The sequence below is a fragment of the Mastacembelus armatus genome, chromosome 7, assembly GCF_900324485.2.
Source record: "Mastacembelus armatus chromosome 7, fMasArm1.2, whole genome shotgun sequence".
Taxonomy (NCBI): Eukaryota; Metazoa; Chordata; class Actinopteri; order Synbranchiformes; family Mastacembelidae; genus Mastacembelus; species Mastacembelus armatus.
In genome coordinates this window covers 8,376,125-8,399,719 of record NC_046639.1, presented here as the reverse complement: position 1 = coordinate 8,399,719, position 23,595 = coordinate 8,376,125, and the positions used below count along the sequence as shown (strand labels likewise).

Genomic DNA, 23,595 nt, shown 5'->3' with positions numbered 1-23,595 from the left:
TTCAAAGGACCTTATGTGAATTCATATGATACAGATACAATGCAGTTAGTTTATAAATAGTTTGAGATGCAATTTTACTCTTTAATTTGAAATCACACAGCATTATTTAGTGGCCAAGATCAACGACAGCTTTGCAGAGAAGTGGAATACAGCTAAAGATGAAGGAGGATAGAAAAATATAGACTGTAAAGATGCAGCAACATTACCGAGTCCATTGCAATCAAAACTCTTAACATGAACAGATTACAGCTATGACCTTAACTTTTTGTTTGATAACACCAAATCAGAATCAGAATCCTGTAATGTTTGGTTTTCCAGCAAGTTACATGGCATCGTTTCCACAGGCTTTAATATGAAACAACATCACGTTGCAACATTAACACCATACATGGGTTAAAATTGTTAAGTCAAACTAATAGTCACACATATTTTAGGCTTAAGTACATTATGTATCCAATAGACAGTTTCTGAGACTGTGTAGTTATTTTTGGAGAATAAAAGGTTCTCATGCCAGTGAAAAAGAAACAACTAAAAGATAAACTGTTTAAAATAATTTGGTGGTCACAGGTCTGATGATGTTTTATTTTGTCTTGTCATAAGAGGATGATCTCCAAGCATTTGGAAATACACTGTGTGTGTTGATGATTATCTGATGAAGCCCATTAAAATGGATTCACTGCTGCAGTCGAACTGTTTGAATTGTGTCCGTGAATGTGAGCAGTTTAAAGGAATGTTTATCTTCGGATGTATGTAATGGATCGCTCAGATATGCACAGTTTACATGTTCCTTCAGACTGTAAAGACAGGGGAGGCAGCAGTGAGAGGCACCATGGAGCCTGTCTCAAAGTCAAAGTCAATTAAAGTGTGTGTAATAGTGCTGACGCTGCTGGTGGAGGAGCCTGTTCCCATCTGCCGCTCCTGAAGGCTTTGGAGATAACTCTGCAAGACAAACATAAGAAAGTCACCTTCTTATTGCACTGACCATGTACTGTAATTTCACATAACGACCAAAGATAAGCAGATAACATGATAAGCCGTGGTAGAATGTAACTTTAATCAAGTATTATACTAATTTTTACTGCAATTGTAAAATGGTATTTATTGCACATTATGTAGATGTGCGATGACTTGTTGAATAATTGATGGCCAAATGAACTGTCAAATTAATAGGCAATTATTATGGAACCTGGTTCAGAGTTCTAAACTGTGTGGGAAAAGAGGAGGTTTTTTTTGGCAGACATGATGATAAATCAAAAATATTTGCAGATTTGCAGACACTACAGTGGTCTGGGGTTAATTAGAGTGGATATTCTTAACTACTATCTGGCATTTTATAGAAAAATAATTAATATGTGAAATATAGCACTTGCTCATTTTTCACTATTATGAATACTTTTACTTAATAGGCTACTGTATTACGTTACTAATTTTCTTGATTAAAAACAAGAACTTTTACTTTAAATAGAGTATTTTTATATTGCCTACTTCTACTTAAATAAAGTTTGGTACTTATTCTACCACTGATAACCGCACTTTGTATGTTTTTATATTTTCTTTTTGCACCATTATGCAATGAACTGAAATTGAAAACATTTATTGTGTGTGTAGAATTTGCCCCTGTGAAGAAAGAGCTGAATGAAAAGCTTGTGCTGGTTGACACAATTTGATTTCAGCCACTGACCGGTGCCAGGACATCCCCAGCGTAGCGTTTCAGGGGTGGAGGCTTGCGTCGACGATAAGGTTGATGTTTTCTCCTTGACTCTCTGTATCTGTACTTCTTGTTATATTTCTTCTGTTTCATTTGTGCAGCTGGGAAGCATAAAAAATATAAAGGGACTCAGTTTATAACATCACAGAAGGAGGTTTGGAGCTATAGTCAGTATATCCATATGAAAAATACTTGAGCTTGAATGCATCAGTAAATACAGATTGAATTAAACTCACCTTCGATGTGTGATATTCTTTTAGCAGTAAACCTCCACTGCACCAACACACCCATCAGGCTCAAAACAATCCATATCCCGGTGATCGCCCAGTTGAACCAGCAGAATGGATGTAGGGCACCTTGATAAAACATATCATAGAGCTGATTGGGCAGCATAAACGTCCCCACGAGGTAATCCACACATAGCATTACAGTGGTAGCTCCAAACACAGATGTGTAGATGATGCTGAACAGTTTCTGCCAGTGAAGTGTGAAGACAGCAGTGGCAATACTGGCAGCCAGTATGGCACTGAGGGGCACCCACACAGGACTGAGGCTGTGAAACTGTCCAATCACCATCAGGATGGCAAGTGAGAGCAGACTCCCCAACTGAAGGCCGCTGACGACGAGCCCCGCTGTGGACACCAGCATGGTCATCAGACCGCAGAGCACACCCACACCCAAGCCGATCCCTGCTTTTGTCCCCATTCCCAGCTGGGTGTCCAACACAGGCTCCTTGTGGTACAACAGGAGCACAGCTGCAGTGCCAAACATGAAGCCAGAGAAGAACATGACCATCTTGAAGCAACGGTATCCTGAAAAGTAGAATAAACCCAAGTTAGAACTCACCATACAGGGCATCACAATGAATTACAGTATTGAAAGATTGCTTTGGCTCAGTTTTTACAAGAAAGTCTCAGTGTTTTACAAACACCCAAAATGTAACCACTTCATGTTCATGTTCAGTTGTTTTCAAATGTTTCCATTCTTTTTCTAACAATGACATCTGCATAAACTGAACTTGTGGAAATGAACCTTGCAGACTCTGAGTGTCACATCACTCAGTGGCTATGACGCCAATTAGCTGACCTCTTAGTGGCTGTAGTAGTTATGACACAAGCAAACGAGGTGATGCATGTGGAGCTATAAAATCTTTATTAGCAGGATGAGGTGGATGGATATGTCATAAAACTTTAATTCCTGTGTGACACACCTTTTCCCGAATCTAACCAAATAACGTTTGTGAATAAAGCATGTAAGCTCTGTATTTATCTTTTAATCATGACAATAAAGGTCTATGACACAAGCTATAACTGTGGTATGGCCATCTGAAGCATATGGTTTTAGTAAGATAAGATAGGATAAGATAAGATAAAATAAGATTAACATTTTTTATCCCCAAAGGGAATTTGAAGATTAAGAAGAGGATAGGATATTGATTACAGCACTTAAAACACAACAGTAATTAACATATACAAAGCTCTTAATGTTTTGATGACACTTTAATAAAGTGGCGACTGTGCAGTGCTGCAATGCTCTGATAACCTTGTGTATAATGAAGTATTACCACATTATGGGTGCTGCAATATGTGGCATTTTGAGGCCAAAACTATGAATACAGCATTTTGGAATTAAAGTCTTTAAATTAATATTTTGAAGGACCTAACGTGTCAGTAAATATAGACTATTTTACTGGCATAATATATGTAGTTTTTTATGAGACAACTGACAGCCACAGTAATAATAAACAAAGTCTTTGTGACGTTTGTGTTCTGATCAGAGGCTAAAGGGCAAAAGTACAGCTCTCTTTTTGTTTGGGTACAATGTTTGATTGAAATGACATGGGTTCATGGTGCCAATTCTGAATGTGTGACTCCAATTAGAAATACTCAAATACAACCAGCTGCACCACTACTACAGTGCTTTAGCTGGTTCCTGAGTTTTTAACAGAAATCTCATTTGGAGCTACAACAGCTGCCTGGATGGCCATACTGATATTGATGGGTCACACATAGGCCTAGCTAAAATCCATTTTATAATGAATTGTTTCTAGTATGCATGTCCAGCTCTAACATCTGTCACTGACATTTTTAATGTGAATAATATTTTAACTCAGAGCTCAGAGACTTTGGCAGCATGTGCAATTGCATAACCATACATGTTCTCCTAGTCATGCTAAGACATTTTGTATTTATAGGATGTGTGTCCACAAATTTTTTTTTTAATGAAGCCATGGACGGCAATATTACGATGAATTTGTTTGCTTTATATGGCTGTCTTTCCCCCTCCTGTCATACACAGCTCTACAAAGTGCTGTTACTTGGATCATAGACAGTGTTTACAACCCTGCGAAAAACAATCATGCGCATTAGTCAGGTTTAACACTATGACACCAGTGAGATGTCAGTGCAACAGGTGGCAGTTCATACACTGTCTCTCTCAGATTCAGACACATGCCTGCCCATCTGCCTGCTCCAGCTTTGGGCTTATCCACTGTAAAGCACTGGCAGCTTCCAAACACCTGCCAGTGAGGCGTTAAGATATCAGGTGAGTTACTAAAGCAAATACATAGGTATACATGAGTATGAAAGCAGTAGTGACTTAAAAAGAGTTGCACACTGCTTTAAAATCTACTGTCTATCCCTTCATAAACGTGTAGCTCTGGTATGACACCTACCAAAAAAGCAGTAGATGAGGCTGAATGAAAGGCATACAGAGCAGACGATAGATGGGATGAGTTCATTCTTCATATCAATCTTAAGGGCACATAAGTCCACTTCAGTTAAGTCAGCTCCTGGCTCCTCGGTTACATAGACCACAGTGACTGCCATCATGGAGGATTATTACTGCTATTGTTGCACAGCTGGTCTGGACGTAAATCTGCTTTGTTCATTGAAGGTGAAAACCTGCACTGTCCTGATTGTGTGGTCCAGGGAAAGAGGAAACCCCCGAATGAAGAACTTGTACTAAACAGTTTCCTGTTGTGCACCTGTAGAAAGGAGGAGAGTGTTTTCAATTCTGTGGCAGTGTGGCAGTAAATTCAGCTCAGGGTTTTTCCCAGCTGTTAACTTAAGATTTATTAATTGTCAAATCCTATGCCTTGCCTGGAAAATGATCCTGTGAAAATATTATTGTTATTCAATTTTAGAAATTGTCATGCTTTCAAATGACACACTGTTATTTAAGCGAATATCTAAGAGGATATGACACTTGCAAACATCTGTTCAGGAACCAGATAAGGAAACTGAGGATCCCCTCTGAGATTCTCTTTTGGTTCTTTTGTTAAGGAACAGGATACAGATGTGGATATGACCTGGTGGCCTCATGCCATCACCACACGGTCATATTGTTCTGAACATGGAATTAGGTACTCTGTTTACCAAATAATATAACAAGAACAGCTCCACAATAATACCACATATATTTTTACCCAATAAATAATTACTCACATTTTTTGCTTAATTAAAAATACCCGTAGGACCTTTTAGCTTTTAAAAAAGAGTATCAACATCATTATATTTTAATTGTTGACTACTATATATTTTAATCTGAAATCTAAGTGCACCAACAAATGTGCAGTTAACAGTGTTTGCATGCCCTTATTATCTTGGCTCAGCGCCCGACTGTCTAGCTACAGTGAGCATTATTGTGATAAGCTGTTCAGGCACACGCCGCAGTCAGCAAATGGAATTAGAGGAGCTTTAGTAAGTAAGTGATCCTCCTGTCTATGTCAGCTCTCTGTGTCCTCTTGTAAAGGGGAATGAACACATTCATTGTCACAAAACACATTCTAACAAAAATATATTTAACTTAGCTTTTACTTAACTTAACTTTTACATACATGTAAAAGTTAAAAACAAGTGCCCTGTGCTAGGATTGTGGGTAAAATGCTCCTGAAATAATTCCCCCTTTTAAGGTTTTAATGTTTGTGTGAAACTATGTCAGAATCATGTTATTTCCGCTACTTTATTCAGCGATATGGGACAGTATCATCACTTAAACAAATCAGAGTTTGTAAGCAAAGACAAAAGAAAATATGACATGAAGAAATAATAATGCAGTGGCCTACCTGGAATGAGACATATCTTCAGAGTAACTGTGAGCTTTATCTCAGAATAAAAAGTGTCTTCATTGGTAGTTTGTCAAATTCTAGTAAATATAAGAATCTGTCAGGAGTCTGTGTGACTGTGTGAAGACACTCAGTGTCAGACGCGTTCATCTGAAGTGTAGAGTGAGTCCCTCATCTGTGCTCCCGTGAACAGCTGACGCCAGACTCTGGGAGAGAGACCATCTGCCCCCAACGACAGGACAAGGCTGCTGCCAAGTCCAAGGCCGAGCCAGCTGAGAGTTCAGCTCTCACTACCCATGATCCTATTGGTGCTGGGACTCTGCATTATCACTTCAGAGCTTTGTTTTGCTCAATGGCACTTTTGCTTAAGGTAAAGTGAGATTAAGGTAAGCTGCCTGAATGCTTGTGATGGAAAACTATGGGCCACAGCAAAATACCTGTAAAGGAAAACACAACACATGAGAAACTGATTCACATTCTTGGCAAGAGTTAGATGACAAGATCATTACAGCTCTGATATCTGTAGGCGAAATTGGTGACATCCTGGAAGTACTCCCCAAAGCCCACTCATATGTCTTTTGCACCTTGGAACAGAGGCTAGTTGTTTCTCCTCTTCTTTCAAGTATTTTTGCTAAGCCAATTTCACATTTAACAGATATGACAATGATATTGGCCATATATTTGCCAAAATATAAAATAATTCCTTTAGTCATATTTAATACCTGTGTACCTGGTATCTAGTCAAATTTTAGTTACACTTTTCCTCCACAGGTTGTCTCTGTGAGCATGTGTACTTATTAATTTAAGAATCAGCAGCGCAGATGTAAAGGCAGCATGCAATATATTATTGCTTGAGTCAGTTAAGATGAATATATAAAATATATGAACACTGTAACTAATATAAAATCTACCAGTCTCCTGACACAGTCTGGAATGCAACAGGGTGCAAGCAAAGCCAAACAGTACATTATCAGCAGAGCATGAAAGACCTCACATCCAGTCAATAGCTCAAACACAACAGCAAATGTCTGTGGGGAAAGAGCAGATTAATAACGACAGCAGTGAAGGTACAACAGAAAGACTGGGCTGCAGTACACAACCAGTGAAATGGAGCCATCTGGCAGAATTAAGTTCTTGTGAGTGCAAGTGCAATAAAAACATCACTGGCCTCTTGTACTTTCGTCAGTCCAATATGTTTTATGCTTCAATAGGTCATAGGAGAGCATGTTTTTTAAAATTGAGAGGTCAGATAAAAACTGACAAAAGAGCGTTGTGAAAAACGGTGGGAGGTGTATTAAATTTATTTTTAGTCATGCTAGGGGTGGCAGTATGGATCTCTCAGTTGGGTGGTCTACCACTTTGGTCCAGACTGAAATATTTCAGCAGGTCCACATTTTTCACTGATGGCCACAAAAGCACAGTTTAATGTACCAGGAGTTGGATGAGCAGCACTCACTCAATAGACCAGCTGTTATTGCTACTTCTCTGGTTTACTAGTCCTCCCAGTATTTAATAGTTTAATTGGTTTATTACTAATGCACTTTAAAATGTTCTTCAATACTAACCCCACCACAGAGAACAGTGGGACACTTTGCAGCATGGCTCAGCCTAAAGTGGCATTTCTTTGCTCAGGATAACCTACAGTGGCTGATTAGGTAGTTTCAATAGAACACCAAAAGAGAAGAAACTGGAAGCTGCTACTGAAAAACAAATACACAGTTTAGAGAATAAAATGCATCATCATATAAGTGTATAAAGATATTCCTTTATTACAAAATTGGCACTACTTTGACATATAAAATAATTTCCTGTTCAGGCAGATAATATGTTTTTCTAACATATAAAAGGAAGAAACAAAAACAAACCTAAGCGGGCTAAAGCCAGTAAATGGATACACATATTTATCTTCTTCATAAAAACAGAAATCACAAAATAATAAACATTTAAGGGTTTGTGAATGTAATAGAGAAAAAAGTCTTTCCCTCCAGGGTTATAAAAAAATAAGAAGCAATTTACAATACACTCCACATCCCTGTTGCTCCGTGACACTCCACCATTTGGTGACTGGTTCATAAGTACTGTGTGTGTGTGTGTTTATGACATTTTTATTGCTGTGCAGGGAGTATTGATCAAAAATGACTATTGCACTTTGTATAGAACATGAGTGAGTGGTTTGAGGAGTCACTGAAGGCGGGCTATGAATTTTGATTTTTGAAAAATTGCTCTGGAGCAAAGACAATTTAGTTAGGATGATTTGTTCTATTTATCTGGGCTAATGTGACATCACGTTTTATAGAAAATAAATTGGTTTATCATCAAATGAACAACATCATCTTAACTATTCATCACAAAGTTTTTCCAGTTGCAATGCTATGTTTTGCATTCATCAAAAACGACACAGTAACAAGATTATCCTTGTGTTGGCCCTATTATGGCCTGTGTTTTTAGGTTATTAGTTTACTTATTTCATTTTCCAACATATTATATTAATGGGTTATGTAACTTATTTTTCTTTCAGTTTGGAGCTAATGTTGCTGTGAAGTATCTGTTTTTATTTAGACAAACTAGCTTCATTAAAAGCATGATGAACTAGCTATTAACAGCTCTTGTTTGTAAAGTACCCATGGATACACAAACAAATATCCTTTAAAAAAATATTTTTTAATGGACTGGACAGTTTGACCATTAGACAAGTCTAAACATTTACCAGATTTAACATATTCAGATTTACCATATTTCTAAATATGAGACAGAAGGATATGTATTTATTAAAAGATGTGACAATATATTCCTCTAAAAAGCCAGGAATTACAGCTGTAACAAAAAATAACTTCTGTTTATACTTCAGTTTTATGTTGTTTATACTATAGAGTATACCTTAGAATACGGGTCTAAACAGCTGTAGACTTAAATAAGGGGTTTGGAACCTCCAGCTGTAGTCTACTCGATCCTAGACGTAAGAGTCATGTCCGCAGATAGTCTGTGTTGAGGTACTTTTAGTCCATCAGGGATGGGACAAACTGAAAGTAGGGGACCCACAAATATGGGTCAAAGTGGTGGCATGCCTTTTTATTTTTTATCCTTGCTTATGTATTTTTAACCTGTCTTTTATTTCTGTAAAGCACTTTGAATTACTCTGTGTATGAATTGTGCTATATAAATAAACTTGCCTTGCCTTGCCTTGCCTATGCTAGTCTCTGTGAATCCATAAACTCTCACATCTCATCACTTCTAATGCAATAAATATTTCACACAGAAGTAGCATGTCACAGACGCACATCGAAAGCTCTTCAAAGCTGTCACCTCAAATACTAAACTCTTTTTTTTGTTTGCCTGTTTATCATTTCACTCATTTAAACATGTACTTCTAGTTGAACATATTCAGCAGAAGCATGGTAAACATTTTAAAATATGCCCTGCTGTATATGTACTGTAGTTGAAGAAATTTTTATGTCATTTATTTCTGTCTTTTCATGTAACATAATGAAAATGATCAACAGCTGTAAAATGGTACAGTAGGTTTTAGGGGTTAGAAGAACATATTACATGAGATCAGGCTTACTGCAGCCTTTCATTCTTGATATTCTGCCTCCTGCCTTGTGGTTTAATAAAGTCTGCATTATGTGACTTCTATGGTAATGGAAAAATTCATGAAAAAATGGGAAGATTAATGGACAAGAAGCAAATGTCTTTGTCTTTGAAAGTCTTTTGATTGCAACATCCTGGGCTTCCTGAAACAACAAAAACACTCTGGCTGCCCTCATTTACATTATTTGTGTTACTACTGGGAGGTAGGACTTCCTAAATGGATAAACTATTCATTCGTACAGGACAATGCCTCTTGTTTTCTGTGATTAAAAAATATTATAGTAGCTGCAACCTTTACAAGCTGTTATTTATGAGCTTAGATAAAGCTTAGATTCGCTGTTTTGAAATTCATCTGCGATGCAGCGTTCTCAGATTATATATATAAGATATATCTTAACTATCTTAAGCTTTCATTGCAGATGCCACAGCAGTGTGTTGGTTAGCATTTTCACCTCAGAGCACGAAGATTCTAGGTTTGCAAGTAATGTCGTGTTTGAAGAAGGCGATTGTAGGTTGTCAAAGATCCACTGAACACAATTTTTTGTGACAAGGATGAAACTGCCAAAACCGAACCTGCTGTCAGACAAGAAGACTAAATTGGACCAAACTGCCTCTATTTGTCAAAGTTTGTGCTTTAAGAGAAGTATTGTCACTGCAGAAAGTGGCCAGCATTACTTTATACTAGGAATTTAGTGTCTGTCTGGGTATTTTATTCTTTGACCCACCATGCAGAGGTGGGTGTTGGACTGCAGCTGTGAGATTTTTTTTTATATTCTGACTATTTGTCTTTTAAAAAAAATGTAGGAAAGGCATCCTGTTATCAGACTTTAAAAAAAGAAAAAAAGAACTCCCCAGAAAGCAGTATATTATTAATGTACAGTATGTGGTTATGTCTTAAAGCTGACAACAAAATGTAAATGGCAGCACAAAAATGAACTAGCAGTCGCTTCGCTGTGGTGGGAGTGTGCATTTTATTCTTCCCCTCGTGACATGTCTTTCATCACAATATACAATACAATCTGCACAATGTGCAGAGTGACCTAACAAATGTATATGATTTTCTCATTGTGGCAGATAATATAACTCCCACATTAGATTATTATCAACACAAGTGCTGATTATTGATGGCAACCTCACTCTACAGGCGCTGATGATTTAGCTCCTTCAAATGCTTCACATTTACTGACAGATGTTTCTCTCATTATTGCTATTCCATTTGTTATTTTCTGTATGTTAATAACGACAATGTAGGCTAATGAATGCAAATGAAAACAAAAGAGAAAGAGAAAAGTGTGTCCTTGAAATGATCCATCTGTTATTCCCAATTTAGCTCCAGTACTACTACTGCACTCAGATGTGTTATATTACTAACACTTCTGGAACAGCCTGCAATTAACAGTGTCATTTTGTTGGATGAATGAAGGACTACGCAAATATGCACTTGTTCCTAATGGTGCTTAAATATACTGTGGAACAGTGGAAAAAAATAAGACTATAGTTAAAATAATGAAAAGTGATATATAAAACTAAGTTTTATGTTCTTCATTCAGCAGTAAAGTCTGCGAGTGCAGGTTTAAGGCTGAATGAGAGGAAGGAGAGATCCAAGACAATTTATGCTGTAGCTTTTAAATTCAATAAATTATAATCAATTTTGATCAACCCCTTTCACAATTTTACCTACAAAAAACCTCTGATGCACCCAAGCACATTTTTGTGTCAAAGGGACATTAACATTCCCATTGACTTATTTGAAGGTGCAGTCAGAGGGTAAATAGAAATACTTTTAATCTTTCACTGGCTTTAATCTTTTTAATTCTTTCACTGACTTTTATTCATTGGCTTCAACAATCCTGGAAGACACCGTTGCCATCAGCATAGAAATGTTTCATTATAGAATAAAGGTGATCACTCTGAACAGCTTTGTAATGATTTGTAGTGACTCTAGGTTTGGGTAGCATGGATGCCAGTAGGGCGCAAACCTGTGGAGAGATGCCCTGCTGTTCTTCGCAGATTATTTTTTCAGCTGTTGTTTGCTGGAGGGGTTTTGTTGCACTTCAGCTTTAAAATAGCTCAATGGTGTTCTGTTGGGCTCAAGGTTGGGGACAGGTTCAAGGTTTTCACATTGGCCAGGTTTATTTATTTGGTTTCAAAGAAGGTGCTGATAATATTCATCGTTTTTTTAAATGATAGATAGATAGATAGATAGATAGATAGATAGATAGATAGATAGATAGATAGATAGATAGATAGATAGATAGATAGATAGATAGATAGATAGACAGATAGATAGACAGACAGACAGACAGACAGATAGACAGACAGACAGACAGACAGACAGATAGATAGATAGATAGATAGATAGATAGATAGATAGATAGATAGATAGATAGATAGATAGATAGATAGATAGATCAACAGACAGGCAGACAGATAGACAGATAAACAGATAGACAGACAGACAGACAGACAGACAGATAGACAGACAGACCGATAGACAGATAGATAGATAGATAGATAGATAGATAGATAGATAGATAGATAGATAGATAGATAGATAGATAGATCAACAGACAGGCAGACAGATAGACAGATAAACAGATAGACAGACAGACAGACAGACAGATAGACAGACAGACCGATAGACAGATAGATAGATAGATAGATAGATAGATAGATAGATAGATAGATAGATCAACAGACAGGCAGACAGATAGACAGATAAACAGATAGACAGACAGACAGACAGACAGACAGATAGACAGATAGATAGATAGATAGATAGATCAACAGACAGGCAGACAGATAGACAGATAAACAGACAGACCGATAGACAGATAGATAGATAGATAGATAGATAGATAGATAGATAGATAGATAGATAGATAGATAGATAGATAGATAGATCAACAGACAGGCAGACAGATAGACAGATAAACAGACAGACAGACAGACAGACAGATAGACAGACAGACCGATAGACAGATAGATAGATAGATAGACAGATAGATAGATAGACAGACAGACAGACAGACAAACAGATAGACAGACAGATAGAAAGACAGACAGACCGATAGATAGATAGATAGATAGATAGATCAACAGACAGGCAGACAGATAGACAGATAAACAGATAGACAGACAGACAGACAGACAGACAGACAGATAGACAGACAGACCGATAGACAGATAGATAGATAGATAGATAGATCAACAGACAGGCAGACAGATAGGCAGATAAACAGATAGGCAGATAAACAGATAGACAGACAGACAGACAGACAGATAGACAGACAGACCGATAGACAGATAGATAGATAGATAGATAGATAGATAGATAGATCAACAGACAGGCAGACAGATAGACAGATAAACAGATAGACAGACAGACAGACAGACAGATAGACAGACAGACCGATAGACCGATAGATAGATAGATAGATAGATAGATAGATAGATAGATAGATAGATAGATAGATAGATAGATAGATAGATAGATAGATAGATAGATAGATAGATCAACAGACAGGCAGACAGATAGACAGATAAACAGATAGACAGACAGACAGACAGACAGACAGACAGACAGACAGATAGACAGATAGATAGATAGATAGATAGATAGATAGATAGATAGATAGATAGATAGATAGATCAACAGACAGGCAGACAGATAGACAGATAAACAGATAGACAGACAGACAGACAGACAGACAGATAGACAGACAGACAGACAGACAGACAGACAGACAGATAGACAGACAGACCGATAGACAGATAGATAGATAGATAGATAGATAGATAGATAGATAGATAGATAGATAGATAGATAGATAGATAGATAGATAGATTGATACTTTATTGGTCCACAAGGGAAATTCCTTGGTCACAGTAGCTCAGTTACATACAGACACTGAAAAGAAAAAAAAAAAAAAACAACAAAAAATCTATTAAATAATAAAAATGAAAACTGAAAATACAATAGAAAAATACAAGCAGAAAACACAACATTTGAATATGTACAATATACGCACAGATAGAAGTAAATATACACTATATACAAACATAAATAGTCAACACCACAGAAGAGACTGTGGAGGAAGATGGTGGAATCATCTGCTGCAAAGGGGAGAGTTATTAAAGAGAAGGATGGAGAACTGTATGAAGGAAGTCCTGTACCGTTCACTGTGACAGCGGAGCTGGATGAGTCTGTTGGAGAATGAGTGGAAGTAGAGGTGTCTGGCAAGGAAGAGGTCATTGGAATGTTGTGGATTGGTCATCTGGGGAGGTGTAAGGACTGGAGCGGTGGAGGAAGGGCCAGCAAGGGGTCCAGAGCTGAATCTATTGAAGAAAGCATTCAGCTCGTCAGCTCTGTCTGGGTCGGCCTCCAGCTGCCAGGCTTCAGGCTTTGGCGTTAAAGCCAGTGATCTCCTTCATGCCCTTCCATGGTGTTGTTCTGCTGGAGTTTATCCTCCAGCTTCCTTCTGTAGGTTCCTTACACTCCCCCAACTTCACCTTGAGTTGCCACTGTATCCTCTTCAACTCGTTCGTCTCTCCAGTTCTGAAGGCCCGCTTCACCAGGCTTCCTTCAGTTGGCTGGTGATCCAGGGCTTGTTGTTTGTATAACAGCAGACAGTCCTTGTTGGGATAGCTGATGGTTGATATAATCTGTGATGCAGTCTGTCAAATTGTCAATGTCATTCTCATGGGGCTGGCTGGTCACACTCCAGATCATACACTCCAGATTATATAATTGTATGGATAATTCTTTCATCTAGGGTATCAAAATGTGTGTAATACAAAATTTGCAGCTTTCAGTCATGCCAGCAACTGTCAAGCTGTATATATAAAATACGCTTGTGATTTTTGGCTCTGTCTAGATCAGGATGACCATGTGAAAACCGTTTGATTAAATACCAGAAAAGTATGGTCGATTTAGTCACATGATACGATGCACTAAATGGCAGAAACACCTTTAAACTCTCTGTTGTTGTCAACACGCCTCCTGTATAGTGGAGGATTTAAAAAAAAAAAAGAAAAAGAAAAATTGGATTGTGTGTTCCTCAGTGTGGGTACATCTGGTTGATGTGAGTGTATAGTACACTTCATTATAAGCATATGAAAAGCTCAAGTGCACTTGTTATTAAGAGACACAGGGGCACATTATGCTTCGAATTTCATTAGATCATTGTTGCACAGCACTGTTTCTCTTATTAGTTACTATAACATCTAGACATTGTGTCAAGGCAAAATTCATAATAAGCATCCCAAGCATCAGTAACGTATCCCATAAAATGTCCATTTCTTCAAGTCATTTTGCTTATGTGCACTAAAATAGTAAATACAAAATTACTAATTGAACACTGACTTACATAATAATGAGTACATAAACCACTAAGCAGTCTGAAGTACACTACAGCTTGGTCTCACATATTGTACTGTATTTACAACAGAGTTACAATACTAATAGAAAAACACCATGACTACAAAATCATACATAAAACCAGTGTCATAGCAAACAAGAAGAAAACCTGCATATCTCACTGCCAGTAGATACTAAATATAACAACAAACATTAAAACAAAAAGATTTTCACAAATAATTTATCACACACACACACACCTACTGAACCCAACCAAAGACTTTACTGAGAAATGCTGAACGCACTTGCATCATCATCGGTCACATTAAATCTGCTTGTGGTTTGGACGCTCACTTCCTCTTGCTCGGTGACTGGCTCGTTGACCTCATGGGATGAGTTCTTCATCACGCTGTAATACATCGGCAAATTGTACTTGGCCTCCTCCTCATTTTGCTGCCAGTTACACCTGCAGAGCTTTTTGAAAGCGACGCGAAACTTCTGAGACATGAGGTTGTAAATGATGGGGTTGATGGCGCTGTTGGTGTAGATGCACATTCTGCAGAAGAGCAGGAACCAGGTGTTGTGGTAAGGCGGGTCGATGAAGGAGTTTACCACCACCAGTGTTCGATAAGGCATCCAGAGCAAGGCGAAGAGGACGACCACCACAGCCAACATCTTTGTTATCTGTTATTACAGAGAGACACACACACAGGGACACAGAAACAAGGAACCAGAGAGTGATGTGACAATAATGAACAGAAGTGCAACTGTCATTATCTGACATTAGTCAGTTTGAATCATGAGGCATTCTGTGATAGATGTTTGCTTAGACATTCATAAGGTTGCCCTGGATTGTTCACATAAACAGCAGCTGAAATAGTTAGATGTTTAGAAGTTATTTATAATGTTTACCATGTGTGTACCATTTTCTAATTAGCACTAAAGCAAAGTCAAGCTGAGACTGAGAATGCCATTGATTCTGCAGGTATAAATGGAAGTTTTGGACCATGATCCCTTATATTAAACGAAAACCTAAGGGATCACAAACCTAATGTCATGCGTTCAATTTAATAGTTATTGAGCCAGAAGCAGAAATGTTAAACTCTTTGTGGCAAAATCATCAAAATCAGTAGGATTCATGAGCTGCAGACTATGAGCGCTGTCCAAAATGTCTTGTTGTTTGTGATAAATTTCAGTAGTGGACTGATCAGCAGCCCTGTTGCTACAAAATTATGACTTTCACAATCAAGATTTAACCTTTACGATTACTTTCCACATTAACCTTAAATACAGTCTATGAGTTTTGTCAAAAATGTCACTATTTTATCATGAAGATTCATTATTCTTCTTTTTAATTCATTTCCCTTTTTACTTTAAAGTGTTTTTCAGCCTTCAGTACCTGTTTTCTTGCTGAGACTGCACCCTTGTTGGCCTTGTTGGTGCTGTTGGTGTGACCCTGGTGAACTGACCCTCCTGCACCTCGGTCATTCAGGTGTGAAGGCAGAGGGCTCATGAACAAAATCCTTGCGATGAGCCCGTACAGCACAGTAGCCACGATGAGGGGGATCACATAAAACAGAGTGAAGTCCAGGAAATAGATTGGCATGTAGAGGCTCCTGGAGACCCGGTAGCCACAGGTGACCACCACTCCATTGGTATAGACAGTTTCATTTGTGTCCACTAAAAAAAACCACATAACACAGTAGAGTGAGGTGAAGACCCACACTCCCGCTATGATCCTTTTGGCCCGAGAAACGGTGCATATGAACTGTGCCTTTATGGAGTGGCAAATGGCAATGTACCGCTCAATGGTGAACGCTGTTATGGAGCATGATGACACGTTGATGCCTAAGTACTGAAGATAGGTTATGCACAAGCATCCGGTGTATCCATAAATCCAGAAGGCTATGACATCAGAGATATTAGGAAGCCCTGCAGCCAGGAGCACAATTAGGTCTGCGACAGCCAGACTGACCAGGTAACAGTTAGTGGGAGTCACCATGTGTTTAGTGCGCAGCACAACCAGCACCACCATTATATTCCCGGCAATCCCAACTCCACAGATGAGCATAGTCAGAAATATTGTTATGACCTGCTCTTCAAGAGGTTTTAGTGGCATTTCAGTTAGATTTACAACCTGGGTGACATCCTGAAAGATGGTTGTGTTGTTCTCCATCATGTTCAAGTCCTGTGGTTAAAATTCAGTTGACCTTTAGGAGAAAAAACAACAACAAAAAAAACAAGAGTTAGGGACTGTGAAATCAAGATGTTTCCTTTTATTTACTTCATACTGTCTCACATCAGCACAGGAAGAAAAATCCCCAGAAGTTTAAACTATGCCTTCTTCATTGTGCAGCTTTACCTCATTGTTTAGCTGACTGGCCCATAGATTTACTGTCTTTGCTTATTTTCACATGCTGTTGTTTTTGGTTTTACAAACCGAGATGCCTGTTTAGCTGCAAACAGTAGACACACACAGTCGGAGTAATTAGCAGCTAAGGAGCCAGAAATTTGCCTCAGGAGGTGGTCTGCAGAAATCATCTAACAGAGATTGAATACCTGACTAACATTTGTCTAATGCATGCAAACAAAATCAATGTTGCTGTGTAACTGCTGGATGTGTAAATAAGCAACTGTCTGCTAAAGGTTCACCATATCGACTTGAAAGGTGATGATATGCCAGTGTTGAGTTCACAGCCATTAAAAAAAAAAAGATGATGATATTAATATCAATAATACAATTAATAACATGATATTTTTCACAATAGCCAACAATGGGCACATTAGAAGCAGAATTATTCATTTTAAAATTTATGGAAAAGAAAACAAGGTTCCAGATGCTTTGTTTATGAGAATAAATATAACGAAAGGCTAAACTGTAATCATAATATGGGCAAATTTGAAATGATGCATTTAACTTTTCACGCTATAATTTTTACTTTATATTACGATGCAAACAAAAGTGAAAGGGAGCGTGACTGCAGAGAGAGACAAGAGTCATTCATCATTGACATCTATAAAAATCCACGTATATGATTGCCAGACAGCTAATCAACAAAAAGTGAAAACCATCATTTGCAAATATCTGATTTTAAGTTGATCTTGCAGGGAAGGTTGAAGTATGAACTTGGAGTGAATTAAAATAAAATACTCCATTCCTCAGTACAAGTCAGAGTACTGAGTCTTTAGCAAAAACTATTGCTCTCCTGCTTTCTCGTCTCCCCGTCCCTAATAAATTTTGATCACCCCCACTGTTAAAACATCTAAAACATCTACAGTTGATTAAAATCAAAGAAAATATCATTACGGCAGAATAAACAAACATTTCCAAGAGGAAAAAAAAGGGCAACTTACCATCATGTGCAAAAGACTCACTCTGACATGGTCGGAGTGCTTAGGTGCAATCACTAAGAAACACAGACAACTGCTTCACCGTCCTCCAGAGCCGCTTCAGTCGTCCACAGATATAACTCTCTCTCTCTGTCTCCCCAGTGCTGCCCTCCCACCCTCTCACATCACACATCATTATATCCTCTCTGGCTTGTATAGCCACCAACGTAAAAATCAATTCCACCTCCCCATCCAAGCTCACATTGTCAAGTCAACCACTGTGTCCATGGCTTTAACCACAAACCCTGTAATTACTGAAAGAACAGAGGAGGTAGCCTGCAATTCCTGTCATCATCCACTGCACTGGCCATTGAATGGAAATGGCACTAATTATGAAGTTGACCTTGTTTTTGCCACTACTAGACTTTCAGTTAACACTTCATCTTGTGTGAAAGGGCAAATTAACAGCATTGGATTATCTGGAAGTGTAGCATTAAAAAAATTCTTGCCTCCTGAGGGACAAACGGGAGCTCATCATAAGACAAAGATTCTTGCTTTTTGTGTCCTCCACATTTGAGAAGGCTTTCACAGCTCAGATTGTATAGTAGATGCTCACACTGTTCTCGTGATCCCAATAGCTAAAAACCTTAGATAAAAACAAGCTCTAACAAATCACGCAGGGGTTAGAAAGCTCTCTAACTCTAGCTCTCAATCCATGGCCGGGGATGTGTCAGTGAATGCCAATACCTGACAGATGCTTGAATTTTCATAGACTAGTTTTCAGTTGCAGAACATTCAGTCCACCGGGCACCTGTAATAAATAGATAACAGCTTGACAGAAGGGAAAAAAAAGTCCTGCAGTTCAGTCCATGTCTAGGTTATTGTCTGGTTGAACTGCTGCATGCTAAGAAATCTGAGCTCTAATGTGTCTGAACAAATGTTATAATTATTGTGCTCGCCCTCAGCAAGCCACACTCTTTTATTTGTAGCTTTATCTGGTTTTATTTCCTAGTGTTTGCCTTTTCATTACAATTCAAACTTCATTCAAACCCATATACATATTTTAAATTCTAATGGACATCCCAAAGTTTGTAAAGGCACCAAGCACACCAGCATGGGTTTGGGGGAATTGTATGTAAAAGCTAGAATATTCTTATACTGTTAGTGCAGCCACAAAACAAAGACAGAAAGAGAGAAAATTTATATAATGGGTCATTTTTTATTAAAAATAATGGCTTTATTTACAATAATATGCTCCAGATTTGGTTACAGATTTATCACATGCATAGAAAGCAGGAGTTTTATAGACCAACAACAGTGTATCATTATACAAAAACTGCTAAATTTGTAGACCATCATGAAGTGGACAAAAAGTCAGAAATGGATGAAAATAGATGATAAAGAGGTATTCTATTATTATTCTGGGAAGGGGTCTTAAAATAAACTCCTGAGGCCTCATGGGAATTTGAAGGAAGAGTGCACTGATATGCAAAGTATATTTTCAGAAAAAGGAAGTGATTTTTTAGCAAGGGACTCTGATTAAAATAGACTGATGATTGGATGTATGCTTAAAACAGATTAGTTAATCTATTAAAGTTATCTAGGCCAATACAACCTGTAATATCCAACCTATTGCTGCTCATTTCTTGCCTGGAGCAACAGTATTATTCTCAGTCTCCGTCTATCCAAAGCACCATAGTGGCATCTAGTGGAGCCGAGGGATGAGGAATAAATAAATCACTCATAGTTTTAAGCTAACCGCAACACCGCTCACACAGTAGGCTACAGAAAAAATACAGCAACACATTGTAGGTGCTTTCTGTGAACTGAAAAAAAACCCTGTTACCCAACAAAACCATCACATGTGCAAAGTCAGCACATATGAGGGTACAGCTAAGAAAACCACATCAGATGTGAGAATGAATGTCTGTGCGCTTGCAGAGAAAAAGGTGTTAGGACACGGACTCATATACAGGATGCTCTATAGGTCACTAAAAAAAACAAAGAAAAAAAAATCCAGCATGTATAGAAAAACCTGTAGTGTGAATAACAGGGGTCAAAGTCATGCTATAGCATTTCTGTGAGGCTGTGCTAATGTCATTATGCTAACAAGCTTAGAATATGGACCATGACCTTAGTTTAGAGCATTAGTGCCAACATTTGCACAGTAAACACAAAGCCTGTCTGAGGAAAAATACATGGCAATTTATTCAAAACCAGTTGCCTGGTGGCTCGTCTGACAATGAGAGCCCTGCTGCTACTTTATGATAACACTGTATTAAAAATTACACTAGGATTGTATTGCATAATGACAAGTTCATCCAGAGGAAACTTCAACAGAAATTGTCTCTTTTTGTTCTTTTTTATTCTGCTTCTCATGTATTTTCTTCATCAAATAAGCCATTCTCTTCTCCTCCTGCTTTTGGAAAAAGGAAGCAGAGATTTTCCTGCGCAGCCTTCTGGCATAAACCTCAAAGAACACCAGAGAGTAGCTCATCAGCCAGAGACATGCCAGCAGGAATGTGACTCCTGTGTTTGGAGCTGAGGTTGTCACATCACAGAGCGATGGTTCGGGGCTGAAGGTCCACTTGTAATTCCTGTGGAAGCTTGTCAGCTCCTGTGTGACACAGGCTTGTGGAATAATACAAGAAGCAGGGATGAATGACCAAACCTAAAAAACAAGCAAACAAAATATTAATGAAAATCCTAAAGATGATTTAGGAAGCAAATACCACAGGTATAAAGTCTGTGTGCTCTCTAACCTTATATTCGACACTTATCCCAGCAGATGTAGGTGGAAAATCCAGTAGCCATGGCATAATCACCTGTACTATGTGATATACAACATAATCCAAGGCCACTATTAAAGTTATTGCAAAAAAATACAATGTTACTACAACCAATGATACAAAACAAGAGGTACATTCCTGACTTGTCATTTTACAGCTTTTGGGACTGATTTTATTTTTAACTGGCCTTGTGTTACCAGCAGGAGCTGCTTTTTTCAGGAGTTCTTGAGAGATGTACCCATTATCGAACTGAACTGATGTCAAATACAATTTCAAATAGCGTGCAGATTCAAAGATTAATACAGCAACGAAAATGGCAGCAAGGATGCGGTTAGACAGCAGTTTGCATTCTTTCAGCAGGTTTCTGGCATGTGTGAAGTTGACCTCTATCTGCCCAATCATGGTCATAAACCTGCTTTTGACTGCTGACACATCAACATGTGTGAAATGATCCAACTTCCTCAAGTTAGTCACAATCCCAAAGTTTTCCCTTTGCACCCTGATGGCTTCTTCCACAAGATCTTGCTTCACCTTGTTCAGAGGTTCAGAGGAGTTTAATAAAGTCTTTGTAAAACCTTCAGCGGTACACTTGAGGATGCGCGCGACTGCCCCTATGTTCAGTGTAATATTAGGGATGACGTTCAACACTAAAATCATGAGAGTTGCTGAGATGAGAAGTTTGCGTCCCTGTTTGGTACAGACAGTGGGCAGAGTCATAGTCAGCACGCAGCGCAGAGGGTGACAGAGGAACGAGACTAGAAACATGGCCACACTGTAGATGCATGCAGTCTGAACGGATGCTCCATGGTCGTATTTCAGAGTCTTGGACAACCAGTGATGTAGCAGGCCACCTGTGATGATAGTAAGGGTGAAACAGACAGACAGCAGAGTCAGGACGTCTCTGCCAGCAGGTGCAGGTGCACAGTAAACATCCCAGAGATACAAGAAGACGGATTTTAGCGTCTGTCTGCCAGCTGCTGTTCTGCTCCTGAGGAGAAAAACCACAAGCTCAAAATCAGGGACTAGTTAGACATTTTGGGGAACATTTTTATGTGATACCACTCTCTTGTCTGTGTGTTGAATCAGAATATACCAACAGAGCTAACTGGTGAATGGGCACTAAAATGTAGGTGCTGGTCATGAATTGTATACAAAATGCATACACCTTAAAACTTCCATAACTTCTTTATTATTATAATCAATAATTTAACCACAGCTGATCTTTCTCTAGGAAGATGGTTAATTTCTGTAATCTGAAATCCAGGAGCTCTTTTCCCTGTTAAACCATAGTGTTTTGGTCCTGTACCCTTCTCCTCAAGAAAACGACAATTTTCCTAAAATTTTTAAAAATGTTCTCTAAAAAAACAAAATGCAAACAAATAAAAAACTAAAAAAAAATTGTATAATTTTACAGAATAATATAGTGTTTTTTTTTATGACAGACCATTTTAATTTGCAACAGCCTTTACAAACACTTTCAAAAATAAATGTTCTTACCTGACGGCAGTAATAACGGTTGCCGTGATGAACGTCATTCTCAATGAAATAACGAGCTGAAGTAGAAACAGGATTGATGTGTTGCTGGACTGCAATGGTAAAAAAACAGGAAGTTCACAACAGTCACTGTCATGTTTGTGTTGGTGGGTGGCCTACTCAGCTCCCATGTGGGAAATGATAAAACAACTCTGATATAAACCACACATGACACAAAGTCTTATGGAGAAGCATGACACTTGTGCACTGACAGTGTGATTTAGGTCAGCGTGGAATAACATTTGATGTAATTTGTGGCATTTGCTTCTGTCAGCTCACACATAGTGTTCAGTTGACACCAGCGTAATCACATGTGGTTTATTTAAAGTCAGTCCCCACTCAAAACAGCATGTGGTTTTTTTATTCATCTGCTGGGGTGGGTGGGGTGTTAGATGGGCTCATTACTGTACTCTTTCCTGTTTACATTTTCCTTCAGTTCTTCAAATGAATAGACTAAACTGATGACTGCTGCACATTTCAAATATGTAGCAATGGTTTGGGCCTGTAACAAACTGGCTGCTTTTAGTGGGTGTCAAGCTTAAATCATGACAAAAAAAAAAAAAAAAAATAATAATAATAAAAAATTTTGTCACATGACAATGGTGACCAAATTTAATATTCAGTTGTCAGTTTCTACAGTTCTACAGTCTCTAACCTGTGCCCTCACCCATGCTATTTCCTGCCAGATAAGCTAAGCATATAGTAACTGTTCCAGAGGTGTAGCATTAAGCACAAAAACCTAAGCATGAGTTGAACAGTCTTAATGGTCTTAATGTAATTAAGGTAGTAGTGCTGGTGGATTTTGTACAGAGCAAGTCTAAAGGATAATTTTTAACAATTTCAATTCAATTCAATTCAATTTTATTTGTATAGCGCCAAATCACAATACAAATCATCTCAAGGCACTTTACAAAAACTAAAACTAAAAACCCAACAATTCCCTTATGAGCAAGCACTTGGCGACAGTGGAGAGGAAAAACTCCCTTAAACGGAAGAAAAAACCTCCAGCAGAACCGGGCTCAGTTTGGGCGGCCATCTGCCTCGACCGGTTGGGGTGAGTGGATAGAGCAGAGAGAAAAGAACAGCAACAATAAACAACAAATAGACACTGCAGGTTGGTGGGACCAGTAACTGCACATCAGCGATATACAGCTCCAGGACCAGGGACACCTGCAGAAGGTACAGAGAGAACAGAGAGAGAGGGAGAGAGCACAAACTAGGG

At 38.4% G+C, this 23,595-nt stretch overlaps 3 protein-coding genes across 3 annotated transcripts; all 3 read right to left on the bottom strand.

Moving 5' to 3' along the window:
* Positions 1–117: 117 nt before the first annotated feature.
* LOC113145713 (transmembrane protein 198-like) lies at positions 118–5,973 on the bottom strand. Its single transcript, XM_026332748.2, has 5 exons — positions 5,775–5,973; positions 4,383–4,694; positions 1,945–2,520; positions 1,682–1,809; positions 118–939 (listed from the first exon to the last, which is right to left on the bottom strand). Exons 2-5 carry the CDS (start codon positions 4,537–4,539, stop codon positions 790–792), a joined length of 1,011 nt encoding a protein of 336 aa, XP_026188533.1. The 5' UTR covers positions 4,540–4,694; positions 5,775–5,973; the 3' UTR covers positions 118–789.
* A 9,030-nt stretch (positions 5,974–15,003) lies between these two features.
* LOC113145876 (thyrotropin-releasing hormone receptor-like) lies at positions 15,004–16,897 on the bottom strand. The gene is made up of 2 exons (XM_026333013.1): positions 16,121–16,897; positions 15,004–15,405 (listed from the first exon to the last, which is right to left on the bottom strand). Exons 1-2 carry the CDS (start codon positions 16,895–16,897, stop codon positions 15,004–15,006), a joined length of 1,179 nt encoding a protein of 392 aa, XP_026188798.1.
* Positions 16,898–19,314: 2,417 nt separating this feature from the next.
* On the bottom strand, positions 19,315–22,509 carry ocstamp (osteoclast stimulatory transmembrane protein). Its single transcript, XM_026332863.1, has 3 exons — positions 22,338–22,509; positions 20,814–21,828; positions 19,315–20,722 (listed from the first exon to the last, which is right to left on the bottom strand). Exons 1-3 carry the CDS (start codon positions 22,373–22,375, stop codon positions 20,369–20,371), a joined length of 1,407 nt encoding a protein of 468 aa, XP_026188648.1. The 5' UTR covers positions 22,376–22,509; the 3' UTR covers positions 19,315–20,368.
* Between the last annotated feature and the right edge of the window lie 1,086 nt (positions 22,510–23,595).

Bases quoted from the DNA above. Each gene is read 5' to 3' on its own strand.
- LOC113145713 (XM_026332748.2), bottom strand. From the start codon at position 4,539: ATGATGGCAGTCACTGTGGTCTATGTAACCGAGGAGCCAGGAGCTGAC. The intron at 1,810-1,944 runs GTGAGTTTAATT...TATGCTTCCCAG, and splicing joins AAGAATATCACACATCGAAG to CTGCACAAATGAAACAGAAG. The intron at 940-1,681 runs GTCAGTGGCTGA...TTTGTCTTGCAG, and splicing joins CTGGGGATGTCCTGGCACCG to AGTTATCTCCAAAGCCTTCA.
- LOC113145876 (XM_026333013.1), bottom strand. From the start codon at position 16,897: ATGGAGAACAACACAACCATCTTTCAGGATGTCACCCAGGTTGTAAAT. The intron at 15,406-16,120 runs GTACTGAAGGCT...CTGTAATAACAG, and splicing joins CAGTCTCAGCAAGAAAACAG to ATAACAAAGATGTTGGCTGT.
- ocstamp (XM_026332863.1), bottom strand. From the start codon at position 22,375: ATGACGTTCATCACGGCAACCGTTATTACTGCCGTCAG. The intron at 21,829-22,337 runs GTAAGAACATTT...TTTTCTCCTCAG, and splicing joins ACCGTTATTACTGCCGTCAG to GAGCAGAACAGCAGCTGGCA. The intron at 20,723-20,813 runs GTTAGAGAGCAC...CTTGTTTTTTAG, and splicing joins GGATAAGTGTCGAATATAAG to GTTTGGTCATTCATCCCTGC.